The following is a 13737-nucleotide window of genomic DNA, read 5'->3' as shown; positions in this document are numbered from 1 at the left end:
ATGTCAAAGGTCGTTTCATGCTCACTAGACTATCACATGTTAATACGCATCAGAATGACTGGCCAATATGTTTTTGAATGACATTTCAAATACATTACAAAATTCTAAAGGGACACATTAGAGCATCAAATGACTGAAATGTCAGAAGTAATTATAGTTTCTTTTTGAACTCGTCTCACATTTCCATAAGGGCACTGTCGGAAGACGAACAGCTGTTGCTTTGTATTATGATTAACTGGATGCGTTCATCAAGTACAATGCTACTGTACGTTCTCTCCCAGGTGACCAGAAAGGTGAGCATTTCACAATGATGTACTTTGTGGCTTGTTTGTTTTGAAGCTTGTTTTACGTGCGGTGTAGCGCACAGGACAGTATGTTCAGTTCTCAGCCATGACGACTGCGCTTCTGTGAGGGCGCACTGCGAAAATCGTCGCGTAACGTGCGTAGAACTCCATGCATGTTGTCGAAAGAGATGCGGACTTCGCTACTTCTTTCATATGGTGCTTGCGTAATTGTGCTGCAAGAACGCGAAACCCACTCAACAAATCGCCTAATTACCGTGAAAGCCTGTAATCGCCGGACGGTATAAATGAAGACGAATGAGGAATTTCATAATTACCTTGTTGTGTTGCGGTGAATAAAACGCTTACGAACATTAAGAGTAAAATATTGCCGAAAATCGCATAAGTTGGTCGGTGGATGTCACGGACTGAAAGGTAGCCGCCCCGAAAGGACACTTCCTTGTAGTTGCCCAGGTTCCAGCAGACTTAAGTGAACATAACGACGAAGTGCCTCGATAGAACAATATTTTGAGGGTCGTATGCGTGGGTTGAAGTAATTTATACAGTGTACTTAAAAGAAAAAAAACTGAAATAAAGCGTACACCAAGGGTAATTACACTTCTTATTTTCAGGCGAGAGCCTCGTACTGCTGCCTCTCCAGAAGCTGGAATGCCTCCACCGCGGCGAGAGTGCAGCATTCAAGCGCCAGTTCAGGGTGACGAGGGAGACGTTCTGGAGCCTGATGGCGATCCTGTGGGGAGACAGTCCCGCCACAACACACGGATGGTGTAGGGATCTGCGCCTTCTTGTTTTTTTGTTTGTTTTTTTGTGGTTAGACTGCGGAGCACCTTTTCGAGTCGTGGCAGCGTGCTTCAACATCCCAAGAACAACAACATTCCGAATGGTCACGAGTGTTCTGATAATTATGATGAAAAAGCTCCACAAATTTATATACCTGCCAAATCCAGAAGAATTACCTAAGATTAGTGCAGGATTTTGCACCATGTCAAAGTGCAACCATTTCAATAGCTTTGTTGGAGCCGTAGATGGCACCCACATAAGGATACAAGCTCCAGCCAGTATGCCGGAAGACTATTTCAACAGGAAGCATTTTTACTGAATCCAAATGCAGGCAGTCTGTGACCATCGGGGCATATTTGTAGACATTTTTGTTGGATACCCAGGCAGTGTCTACGATAGCCGGGCTTTAAAGAATAGTCCACTATACACTAGAAGCCTTCATCCCCCTCCTGGATACGCCATTTTAGGCGATTCCGGTTATCCCAACATGGTCGCTCCAATCGCGATCACAACGCCGTATAAAGACACAACCCAGCCTCTGGAAGTACTCTTCAACACAGCCCACGCAAGAGCGCGTGCAATTCTCGAGCGCGCCTTTGGCCTTATGAAAGGCCGCTGGAGGTCGATGTTCACAATGCCACTGGAAGTGTCTGTGTGCAAGGCACCGGATGTCGTTGTTGCATGTGCCGCCATGCACAATGTGTGCATACGGATGGGTGACGTATCCACTGAGGAGCTCGAAGAAGACGTCGACATTGGTGGGGACCATGACACGTAAGCTCCATCCCAAGATCCAGAAGCAGCACAAAGCAGAGACCGTCTGGCCGCCCGACTTTCCTGCCCTGCGCCGTGCGGCGATCATGACTACCATGCAGACATCTGAGAGCAGCTTTTTTAATTAGTTCATTGTCTGCAAGCAGCTGGACTTTTTTAAACCATCAAACATATTAGTTTACTAATAATAACCACAAAGCCTTGTGAAAAGTAACAATGTCTGCTGTTGCATAACATACATGGTCTAAACCGCAATTAGGTGGCTAGTTCTCATCGGCGCGTCTCATGAAAAAATCGAACATCTTCGCCATCAGTTCCGTTTGTTTTTCGACGTTCGTGAGGATGCGCTCCATGACGCCGTTTTTCTTCTGCGTCTCCTCGCATCTCTGCATCTTTGCCTCCCAGGGTTGCAGGTCATTCTGCACGAAACAAAAGCCACTTTATGCAGCACAATGCGCAACCACCACGGAATGCAATAGGTTACAGCGATTGCTGGACACTGCTTACATTTAAGAGAAGACGAAAGATCCATAAACAGGGGTCGCGTGCTCGAGGCGACGTCTCGACAAGCGGACTTACATTCTTCAAGGCCGCAACTTGAAGGAGAGAAGTCAGCTTTTCGAAACTTCGGCTCCTGCGACACCTAGTGCTCCACCAACCTTTCATCTCTTCAAGATTCTCGAATTTCAGCGCTTTTTTACATTTAAGACGGTTAATGAAATAGGGTGTCAATACGCACGTTTTGAATTATAACACAATACAGCACAAATAACTGCACCCAATCTAATACGCATGCAACCATTATTTCGCAGTTCAACTTTCCTGACACGTCTCACTGGAACTTCATTTCTTTGTCCTGGTACGTGCAAAAATTGTTGCTCCACAAATAGTGTACTCTATAATGCTAAAAACTATATATGTACTGAAATGTGTAGTTACTGGGCTTTTTATTCATGTCATCAGCAATGATGCGCTTTTAATAATTAACGAAAAATATCCGGCAAAGGAGTGCGACGTTCGCCAAAGGGCTAAATAAATTTACAACAGTACAGCATTGAAGCGCTCACTGCATCCTCTGAGTTTTCCGTGCTTTCATCGGCAAGCGCTGACGCAATCAGCCGCGGCGGTGTTATGATCGGCCTCCCTGACATCACTGTGTCCATGAGCTCGAAGAAGGGCCACGAGAGTTCATTTTCTTCGTTTCCAGCTCCAATTGGCGGGTTCTTTAAATCCTGATGAAAGAAAGAAGGCAGGAATACAGAAAATTAGCAGGACAAAGTGTTTTCACAAATATCTAAATAAGCGCTGGTTGCGATGGAAACAATTAAATCACGGCACTGATAAAATTTGCTGATATAAAAGCGCTAATTACCTTGTACTTCTTCAGCAGATTCAGCCACTTCTTTCGGCACTGTTCAGGCGTGGCGCCATGCAGGCCGATATCTTCAATTATTTTCCTGTAAGTCCATAAGATACACAAGTAACTGATACACATCTAGTGAAATTCAGATTTAAGAACACACTTTTAGATATCTTGCCACGATCACAGCTACCGCTTTGACATTTCCGAAAAAACGGACGCTGGTATTTGTTTGTACAGTCATGAAATCTGAACAGTTTTACCAGCGAAACCGAGAGCGCAACCGCCATACTCTTCCGAGACGGCTGCATGCAATGAGCGTCGTTACAATGAGCGTCGATCGACTTACCTTAGCGAGTGTGCGGTCTCTGTTCGCAACTGTAACCACATGGCACCCATACGTTAACGAATGCAGATCTAACAGTAATCGTTGTCATGAGCAGTGACGTCATTCTGGTTACGGTCACTGGAACTTCAGTTTCGGTTTTGCTGGTGAATTTCATTACTCTTTAATAACTAACAGAAGCCGCTTTTTGGACATGTCGAAGCGGCAATGAATTCTCTGAAGGAACAACTTCAGTTTTCTTACTTCACCGTGTATCTCTTTTAATTGAAAAGGTAATTAATCTCATATATTTTCTGCCGCCCCAACCGATTGCCCATATCAAGATGTGGCCTGCAACAGAGAAAGTAATTATGAAGGCAGCGAGGAAATGAGTTATTTTTTGCGGATTTTTGGGACGCTTCCTGAAACAAGTACCCATCCATACACATTCAAAGATAGCAGAAGTTCGGGAAGACATATATGGTGGCCTGACGAAATCCTTGCTGTAGCTGAAGCCAACGTTTCGACAAATGGACTTGCCTACAACACTTGCTGCCATGACGAAGACAAATCCGCTCGTCTTCCTCAAATGGACTCCAGCGACGCTGCCAGTTCCAGGAATTCTCATCACATATATACTCATGAGAGCAACAAATGTCGTGGTGCGACGGCAACTTACATCCAGCCTTGCTTTGCAGCATTTCTTTTGCCAGTGAAAAGATGCTCCAGTTCATGACGCCTAATTATCAAGCGCTTGGTTTGATCCTCGGTAACTGCAAAAGAGACAAGATATAGCGCTGATGTACGCATGTAAAGAGTATCTTTATTCGTACTTTAAAAACGCAAAGGGGAGGGGCCTTGCTCAAGTTGCCTGTGCGTATAGCAAAAGAAATTAGGAGCAGTTATCACGTGCCCGGCGACACCTTTCTCTCCTCCCCAACCACACACACACATGCATATGCACGTCTCAGGGGTGGAAGCGGGCTTGAGTGTTTTGGAGCAGCTCAGGGAGCAGGAATAATGCTGTTTTGGAGCAGCTTTGGAGCACCAAAATGTGTGTTTTGGAGCAATGCAAGTTAGTTTTGGAGCAGAATTCTAGTGTGAAACATCACTGTTGTTTATTTTTTTTATTTCTCTGGTAAACTAAAGAAATTCCAACGATTTTAGAAAACATTCAATACTGATGGTTTCTGCCCTGCCGCACTTTTTTTTTTTCATAATGCACTTTTATTAAAACTTCCTCGGCATGGTGCTTTATGTTCTTTTGATCAGAAATGGCACATCCCGGAATTTTTAAAGTGCATGCTACTGCAACACAGTATGTATATAGACCCAGGGCTCGCATAAAATTGACTCCCTCAATGCGTGGGATCTGCCCTTTTTTTTTTTTTTTTTGCTGTGACCATTTCTCACCCACTATACAGTATTTTAAGGGTACGCTCGGCGCAATGCAGCATTAGCAGCATTTCTTGCAACAAATTTAAAAATACGCTTGATAACATTGCCCTATACCAAGTTTATCAACAGAGTTCCACGCTTCTGTTTTGTGCAGTGGCAAATGATGATGCCACAATTGCCTTCAAGGTATACCAGTAAACACTTATTATTTTAATAAATCTTCGATTTCGCTCTCGTGCGTGACACGCTTAAAACTCGGATAGCATGCGTAATCTGATCAACAGATTGAGATATAAACAGCCGAGCAAATAGAAAGGTATATAGTTTTCAATATCGCTGACCATAGCGAACCGAAAAGGTGATGTATCCTGTCGCATAAGATCTTTTCCAGCAAAGTTAGTGCAGTTCACTGCAGAAAGGAGTGTTCTTCGAGGGGGGCGAATTCATTCCGGCCAACTATGCAGCCACGTAGAACGGCGCTCTTTGGCATTAATTTTTCCCACGCGGCATGCGAAAATAAACGAGATTCCCAGAGTAGCTCACCAATAACGTTCGATTGCTGGTGAGCTAATCTCTTCTGGCATCTGCATGCAGTGGCATAGCCAGGGGGTGGCCCACCGGGCCCGTGCCCTCCACCCCTTGAATTTTTTTTCTGTGGCATACATAGCACAAAATAACACTCGACCACATCTGCCTGCCAGGCCCCCACTTCAGATCAAGGAAGTGCCCCCCCCCCCCGAAAAAAAATGTCTGCTTACGCCACTGTCTGCATGACGCGTTTAAAAAAGCGACGAAGTACCTGTGGGGACCCTGGTACTGCTAAATGTCCGGCCACGCTCTGCATTGAACGCGCCTGCACCCAAAGCATTTGGAAGGAATATGGCGGCGAGAGGTCACGTGATGCGAGTAAGCCAATCGCGGCGGCGGCGGCGCGTGGAAAACAGATGCGATACTCTGAAAATTTTCCAGTGACTCTAGAAATGCGCGGAGGTCAGCGCCGTCTGGAGGCATCGGAAGAAACCAAACAAACATGCATCTGCACCCTAAACTCCGCTTGTCCGACGAGCGAGCGACGCGCCATGCGAGGCGTTTTCTTTTCTGCTTTGAGTAGGAAGACGCAGCGGCGCGATTTTGAGATGGCGTTCGTCAAAACGACTCGCGTGACCCTCCGACCACGCGTCAGTCGCGCATGAAATCAAGCCATTCGGGACGCAACGGCGCGATTCTGCGAAGGCGTTTGTCAAAAAACACGCGCGTCCCTCCAAACGCGCGTAAATCACACTAAAAATTGCGCCATACAGTTCCACCTTTTCCCTTCAAGTTCCCTTCAAAGATCTGTCAATGATTGGTGTCGGTTATATGCGCGCAAATATGGTACTTGAGGTGCGATGATACCTAGATGTCGCAAGCGCACAATTTGCATCCCGTGGTTCTGTTTTCGTACTACGTCACATTCGTCTTTTACGTTACAAGTGTCTATCTTGTTATTTTTTGTATATTTCTTCACTCGCCACCTCATGTACCAAACCACACACACGGCGGCGAGCGGCATGTCATGTTGTGCTGCGGATGGTACGAGCTACAGCGTACTGGACCACGAGCCGAGCGCAGGTTCTGACGAGCCAAAATCGAACAGCGCGACTGATCTCACTGGCGAGACTAAGCTCGTCGCTGCACGAGCGCGTTTACATGCTGCATTTATAACCTCTAAGGTCTTGTGTGCAATGCAAAAAATTCTGCACATGGAGAGCTCGCTCTCACTAAAAAAAAATGAGTTTCGGAAATGGTCCAACGGACTTACATAAACCGAAGCCCTGTGAGTGGTTTCGCGGTTTGTAGTGGCTTCGTTGACCGCAAACGGATAAATCAAATTTTTCTTTCTCATGTAGACTTATGACACAAGATCCATCTTACACACTCAGCTATACAGCGGTTTCCTTAATGCAAAGTTTCCAAAAAATGGTCGCGCGTTTACGTCCGCGGCTTCACTATCCTCATGGCTTCACATGAAATTCAATATTCGCAGTAAATAGAACCGTTTCACATTATGAAGCGTCAACGCACTTACTTTTATTCATGTTCGCAATCCCAGGCCACGATGACAGCAACCGCCTCGTGCGCGCAGAGCGCCCAAAAACTTCGTTGCCGCCGGCGTCACAATCGAAATATGGCCGCACAACTCACTTTCTTGTAGCTAGCTCCTATACAGGCTCGCTAGCTTTTTTGTGCCTTGGACAACGTCACGAGAGCGCGCCAAGTGATGTGATGATTACAGTCAACTGCCGATTTTTCGTACTCCCTAGGGACCGCGAAATCGTCCGAAAAATCGGGCAGTCCGAAAAAACAAAATCATGCTTTTTTATTCCGCTTAAGCGGTCAAATCGCCACAGCCGCGTCATAGCTTTAATGCCTCCCAGTACAATTATCAGGCATTTTGGTGCGCGCCCAGGCTCTCGCAAATACATTCGGTACCTGCCGCGAACCCCGCTTAACTACGTACGTGCCAACCGCCACTTTTACATCTCGTGATGAGCGCCGCTGATAACAGCAAAGCGCGGAATAGGTTACGGCTATCTCGCATGAAGCGTTTGTAAACGATGACGCGGAACACAAAGACTGTGGCGGAAGAGCGGACGACTCGTCCGGCTTTCCCCGATGAGTGTGCGCATATGCGCACACACACATCGCCGAATCGCCGCCGATACGCAGCATTTGCTGCCGTGTCAAGCCGATCATTTCTAGTTGTGTGCAGTACATCGCCAACTAAACAGACGCCGTCACTTTACTGTTGCTGTATCGTACGCACGCATTTATCATGAAAGGGTTCGTGATGCGCACTTAGTTCTTGACCGCACACGGGCGCGGCAATGGCGAGCTGGTTTCGTCCGCGAACGCAACGCGTCTATGCGGCGCACTTAGCGGTCTCGCACAAAGAGGCAGCAGGAATGGCGGCGCGGCGCATTTGGGTTCTCGCCTATTAAATGCGTGCAATACGCATGCAACTGCGCTTGGCCACGTGCACTACCGAGCAGTTAACTGAAGATGCTTATCGTAAGGGTTGTCAGCGATTAAGTCATACTGGCACGTTTGCCATCTGCCGCCATCACGCCTCCGTGCATTTCCGCTGCTTATCCGTAACATCGCCGCACGGCGCCGCGATAGCGGCCCCTTTGAATTTCTGGTCTGCTTCACCCCATAACGTTTCGGCATTGCGGCAAAGCTGACCTTCCGACTCTGCTACTGTCTCAAACAGATCGACTCGCGAAAGCGCTGGTTCGAACCTACGAGATGATAGACGCGGCAGAGGTGGGGGCTTCAAATAATGCCTTTCAGACCAGCCATTTGGGCAGAAAGTCCGAAAAATCGGACGCGGAAGCGTTTCAGCGTCCGAAATTTCGGACGTTTAATACATTGACGTCTATGGGGCTGGTGATGGTGCGGCGAAAGCGTCTGAATTTTCCAGCATGTTCGGAAAATCGGGTGTCCGAAAAATCGGCAGTTGACTGTATATAACATCGCATAGGCGCGCCATGACACGGATGACAGCGGCACATGAAGGCACCAAACGTAGCCTCGGTGATCGGTTCTGGCAGCGCACCGGAGCCCATCGCGGAGGCCGTGCACCAAAGACCGTTTGGGAGCAGTTTGGGCGCAGTAATGCGTTTTGGAGCAGGGTGGCGCAGCAGAAGCGGATTGGCGCAGCGGGGCGCAAATGGCGCAGCACTTCCACCCCTGACGTCTTCAAAAGCTCGCACGCTTAATTTTACGACTCTCGCGTTGCGCAGCGCTTTATGATCACAACTGAACCAATAGCAAGCCAGTGAGGCACATGAGAAAACGTAGAACAGTGACGGAAAAGATTCGTCTTGCGCCATCAAGCGTGCATATATGTTTTGCATTGTCGAAAACCACGTACTATGAAGCCTTGTATTGCAACTTATGCAATTTTATATCGACTCGTGAACTGATAAGCACCTCTCAAAGATAAAGCCTGCATCTACTTGCGTCATTCGAAACACATGCATTTATTTCGGTTTGTATTGCGGGGCTTTCATGGTGTTATTACACTTCAAGCAGTTTTCCGCACCGGACAGACAGCTTTCCGTTGCCACGCACAATGCTGAAAACGTTCACGACACTCTCGCTACACTTTAAGAACAACCAACGCAATTTATGGGAAGTGCGCGCATTATGCATGGTCTAAAATGCCATAAAATACTTGCATTTAAACGCAGGGGCCTCAGTGGGAGCTCGGAGCTGCGAAGAAGAGGCAGACGAATTTCCCGCTTCACCCGCCATTTTGTTTAGACAGCAAAGTAGCCTGCTGCCTGCATGCTGCCTACTACGACAGCAAAGTAGCCTGCTGCTGCATGCTGCCTACTACGACAGCAAAGCCTGCTGCCTACTACGACATAATTATTCCTTTTGCAAGTTGGCGAGGTACCTACCACGGGTTCTTAAGGCAACGCGCGCCCCCGCAAGCAAAGTAGCCTGCCTGCATTACAATAAGTGGCAACAGATGTTGCTGCTGATTTTTCTTCCTGTAAGTTGGTTATATCTTGAAAAATATTATTTATACCTAAAGCGCTGTTTGTTTCCGTGAAGGCGATCTCGGATTTGATAAGTCTGGCTTCCTGTGGTTCACCTTGACTAATAATAATATCTGGGGTTTTACGTCCCAAAACCACGATATGATTATGAGAGACGCCGTAGTGGAGGGCTCCGGAAATTTTGACCATCTGGTGTTCTTTAACGTGCACCTAAATCTAAGTACACGGGCCTCTACCATTTCGCCTCCATCGAAATGCGACCACCGCGACTGGGATCGAACCCGCGACTTTCCGGTCAGCAGCCGAGCACCGTAACCGCTATACCACCGCGGCGGACATTCACCTTGACTGGGTGTTCATACCTGTGTGCTTTGTAATTGATGGGCCTTGAAACCAAACGCTCCTTGCGCAATTCACATGTTTCGACACCTGGTGCGATTCGACGCTTCTACCACGCATGTGTTAACGACACTCCTCGCTCTCTCGAAGTATTTGTGAGAGCTGCCAGGGCACTCTGAAAACAGTTTCACAAGATGAGGAGAAACTATGGGCCGCATGACACACTGCTGCAGCCACCACGTCACATAACTGCAGATAATCCTGAAAGGTATTGACGCATACTGCCGCGAATGTGTAAGAAAATCATTTCAGGGCCTAAGCGACCTCTTTGGGTAGGCGCTAATTAAACGTATTACTCTTGCTCAAAACTTGCACGGGCTTCGTTTCACGGGAAGCATAATAGCTCTAGCTTTAGAGTCAGGTTTACTGCATGACTCAAGACATCTGGGTGTTTTCTAGAGCGGATACAGCGCTGGAATGCGAAAACTGCTTATTCAGGGGTACGTCAAAAGGCGTCTATGAAAGGCGGGGTTTCAAATGTGCGTTAAAAGGACTCGGGTATTGGTTTGTTTAAAAGTGGTGTTGAGTGTCGCAAGGACAATAACACATAAGTCGTGCTGGAGAACGAGCGCCATACAAAATATCCTCCTTTGATCCGCCATAAGCATTTCCCTACGACGATATAAGCTTCGCCACGCCCTTAGCCAAGATGCCGCGACGGTCCTTTGTGCTCAGGCTTTTCTCACCCCCGGCTGCTTCATGTAGAGGTGTCGCCTGTGAATGAAGAACACAGCAGGGTTGCTTCTTCCGTTTTCCCTCTCGATTGCTTCATCGTGTCGTGTGTGCTCGTCACAAACCTTCGACGACAGCGACTGCCTTTTTTTATTCTTCTGCCCCATCTGCATATTACCGTGAAAAAAACAATCAAACGAAGCCACATATATTAAAAATTGACATTTTCGCGGATAAGGAAACAAATATGCCGATGGCGTATACCACGTCAAGAAAAAATTTTATTGCAACTTTCGGTGTGAATAAAATGCATAACATACTTTCTCACGCCTTTGCACATGTGTACTTTCTTAAGGTGCTTCTCAGTAATTTTATCTAGATCTACATACTTCTCATACGAGCGTGCTTCATATAACCACTAAACCAAAATTCTTAGAATGCAACGTCATTCAAACAAATGTTTACAGCAGAGGCCCTTGTTCTGTTGTCCACTGTAAAATACGTCCGCATGGTAATATTTCAGAACATTTATTTTAACAACACTTCCTCTGCCTAGGCAAATTCCGAACAGAACTACGACAAGATAAAATTCTTGTTGCTCATTATATACATTTACTCCTGAGAACCAAGCATACATGAAACTGACGCGTTGTGCTGTGTTGGGTTCCTGGGTACAGGAGAAGTCAAGGTAGTGTGCTTTCCCTGCGAGCTCGCTGCATCCATGGCACATTCACTGTGACTCTTCACCAGCTGTATCTTGCCAGGTGTCAAGCCTTTCCTGAGAATTAAACCGAGGGGCAAATGACAGTGGTTATAGTATTTAGGAACGTTCAAAAAGCTCCGTTTATAAAAATATACGAAATTGGACAAGAAGAAGTCAGCGCGAGAAGGTGGCGTCGTTTGTGCCATAAGACAATACAGCACTCAGAGTACGCATGTTTACTGGACGTGAACCTACAACCTTTGGGAGATATCGGGAGAGGCGGAGCATCGTTAGTCTCCTTCTATGATGACAGTAACAATAAACAGAACCTGAAAGATTAAAACGCCTGGCCTACGCGGAAAGGGCAGCACAGTCACAGCGAAAGCTGAAAGAGCGGCATTTCTAGAGCCGGTTATAAATTCTCTTGGGACTACTAATACAAGTACACTTGTAAGGTACCCACTACGCCGTAAATCATAAGTTTTGTGAAGTTGGGAAGCTCCGACTACGCCACTATTCTTCATTTTGCGGAGAAGCGAGGTACCCGCTACACATCTGTAAGGGATCATGTGCACTTTGTTGATGCGGGGGCTGGTGATGATGAGCATTTATGGCTGAGCCCTTTGTAATGGGTTGGAAACTTTAAACTACCCACTAGTTACGTAATACGCGTTGTGTGACGCCTACTGGTTATTTCATGCGCAATTCGCATTCTGTGACGCCTGGCTAAAGAATTCGCGTTGTGTGACGCCAGGTTGTTATTTTACTGTTCTACAACGCTATATTACACGTTATTTTGGTTCTTTCCCGACATAAAGCCTGCTTTTTGGAAAGCAGTTTCAAGCACCGGCATGGCTCAAAATGATTGCGTTAGACACACTACTCCCTTAACACTTTTCTTATCTGAACTTATGAATGCAACATCATCGGCATAAGCAAGGACTTTTACGGATCATGTGCCATAACTGAAACTTATGACCGTTTCCTGAGTAATGACACTGCGACACAACGGTTCGCGATAAAGAGCAAAATGCAACAGTGAGAGTGGAAATCCTTGGCTCACAGAGGAGCGAATATGAATAGGAGCTCAAAGGAAACCGTTTACGATTAGTTTAGTTGTTCCACTATTGAAGCACATCCTAATTTCATTGAGCAGAATGTTCCCAATATTGATATGACTAAGTTGAAAACGGAAATCATCGCTCATTTCGTGCAGTTACTGGTGCATCCGTTAATTTTGATAAGTCCCGAGGATTTTGGTTTCGTCAATGGCCAGTCACTCCATCGCAGCATGCCGGTATTAGTTCGAACACGGCACATTACGTTATCTTGGCGTTCCACTAGATCAATTCCGCAACAGTAATGCACATTGGTCTTATTGTGGCATAAAACTTTGCCATGCATCTGAGGCTTGGGGTGGAAGAGAACTCTCCATCTTTGCGAGGGCAAAAGTCTGCAATGTATTTTTAGCTGCCAAGCTGATTAATGTGATTCAAGTCCTCCATTGTGCCAGAAAAAGTATTCAGTTAATTCACAGGTTATTCGCCCGTTTAGCCTGGCGCTCTACTTGGGAGCCAGTGAGGATAGATAACTTGTTCCTTCCGCTTGAAAGGGCTGGTGTTGGCCTTGCGCATTTTTTTATATGACAATTAGTCGCGCGTTTTGTTTACTTTAGCAATGTGACACATCCGTTTCTACGAGGGATAATTGAACGTCGTCTTACCATCTTTTATTGTGTCATCATTTCTGGAACATTGTTCGCTCTATGGGTTTAAAAAAGAAATTGTGGATGCCGTACTATTTCTGCAAAGAAGATTTTCAACAAACTATTGATTCAGCGTAGGCCGAAAGCAGTTGGTGAAGAGTGTTAGTGATGCATGCTTTCCGATCCCACTATATAGGGCTACATTTGGAAATCGTCAGTTTTCTAATATACTAACTCGAGTTAACAAAATGTGCGTGTCTCCGGGCACTAAGGCTTTTTTTTAAAGCGCCTGCATGGTTCTGAGGAATACAGGGCTCCCACGCAGAGGGCCCAAGTTCGAACCTTGCTCCATCCTGGACATTTTTCCTCATTTCGTTTTTTTTTCTTACTTAGCGCGATCGCGGTTACGGACAGGGGCGTAGCCAGAAATTTTTTTCAGGGGGGGGTTCAACCATACTTTATGTATGTTCGTGCGTGCGTTTGTATGTGCGTGTATATATATACGCAAGCAAAATTGAAAAATTTCGGGGGGGGGGTTTGAACGCCCCCAACCCCCCCCCCCTTGGCTACGCCCCTGGTTACGGACACCGGCGGCGACGGCGGCAGCGGTGAACAACTGCGGCGCCAAAAACGCCCGTTGTTGTAATCTCATAACAGCTTTCTCTGTAAAAATAATATGAACCGATAACCTGTTCACAAAGCCACACAGGCTGAGATACCTGTTCTGGTGCTGCACACTTTTCTTCAGAGTATTGGAGAGGGTTATCGA

The 13737-nt window shown here is 46.6% G+C and overlaps 2 protein-coding genes across 12 annotated transcripts in view; one reads left to right on the top strand and one right to left on the bottom strand.

Annotated features, from left to right (window-relative positions):
- The window catches only part of LOC119375570 (uncharacterized), a 116297-nt gene that overhangs the window by 61562 nt on the left and 40998 nt on the right, over nucleotides 1–13737 (top strand). For 2 of the 11 annotated variants that reach the window (XM_037645781.2, XM_037645777.2), the window contains 2 exons: nucleotides 914–1069; nucleotides 9175–10879. The exons of 2 other annotated variants lie outside the window; for them this stretch is intronic. In XM_037645781.2, coding sequence (XP_037501709.1) covers nucleotides 914–1069; nucleotides 9175–9542 — 524 coding nt within the window. In that variant the 3' untranslated portion in view covers nucleotides 9543–10879. Of the gene's footprint in view, nucleotides 1–190; nucleotides 294–913; nucleotides 1070–2668; nucleotides 2716–9174; nucleotides 10880–13737 lie in introns of those variants that run through there. 7 more of the 11 variants (XR_005180389.1, XR_005180388.1, XR_005180390.1 and 4 more) reach the window with 7 other exon arrangements.
- Nucleotides 2081–13737, bottom strand: part of LOC119375572 (uncharacterized) — a 34217-nt gene continuing 22560 nt past the window's right edge. The window contains exons 2-5 of the mRNA XM_037645787.2: nucleotides 4221–4314; nucleotides 3229–3313; nucleotides 2924–3088; nucleotides 2081–2275 (exon numbers count right to left, since the gene is read on the bottom strand). Of these exons, the coding sequence (XP_037501715.1) occupies nucleotides 2120–2275; nucleotides 2924–3088; nucleotides 3229–3313; nucleotides 4221–4314 (500 nt within the window). The 3' untranslated portion in view covers nucleotides 2081–2119. The remainder of the gene's footprint in view (nucleotides 2276–2923; nucleotides 3089–3228; nucleotides 3314–4220; nucleotides 4315–13737) is intronic.

Source organism: Rhipicephalus sanguineus, chromosome 11, assembly GCF_013339695.2.
Source record: "Rhipicephalus sanguineus isolate Rsan-2018 chromosome 11, BIME_Rsan_1.4, whole genome shotgun sequence".
In the NCBI taxonomy this organism is placed as follows: Eukaryota; Metazoa; Arthropoda; class Arachnida; order Ixodida; family Ixodidae; genus Rhipicephalus; species Rhipicephalus sanguineus.
This window is presented reverse-complemented; position numbering and strand designations above follow the sequence as displayed.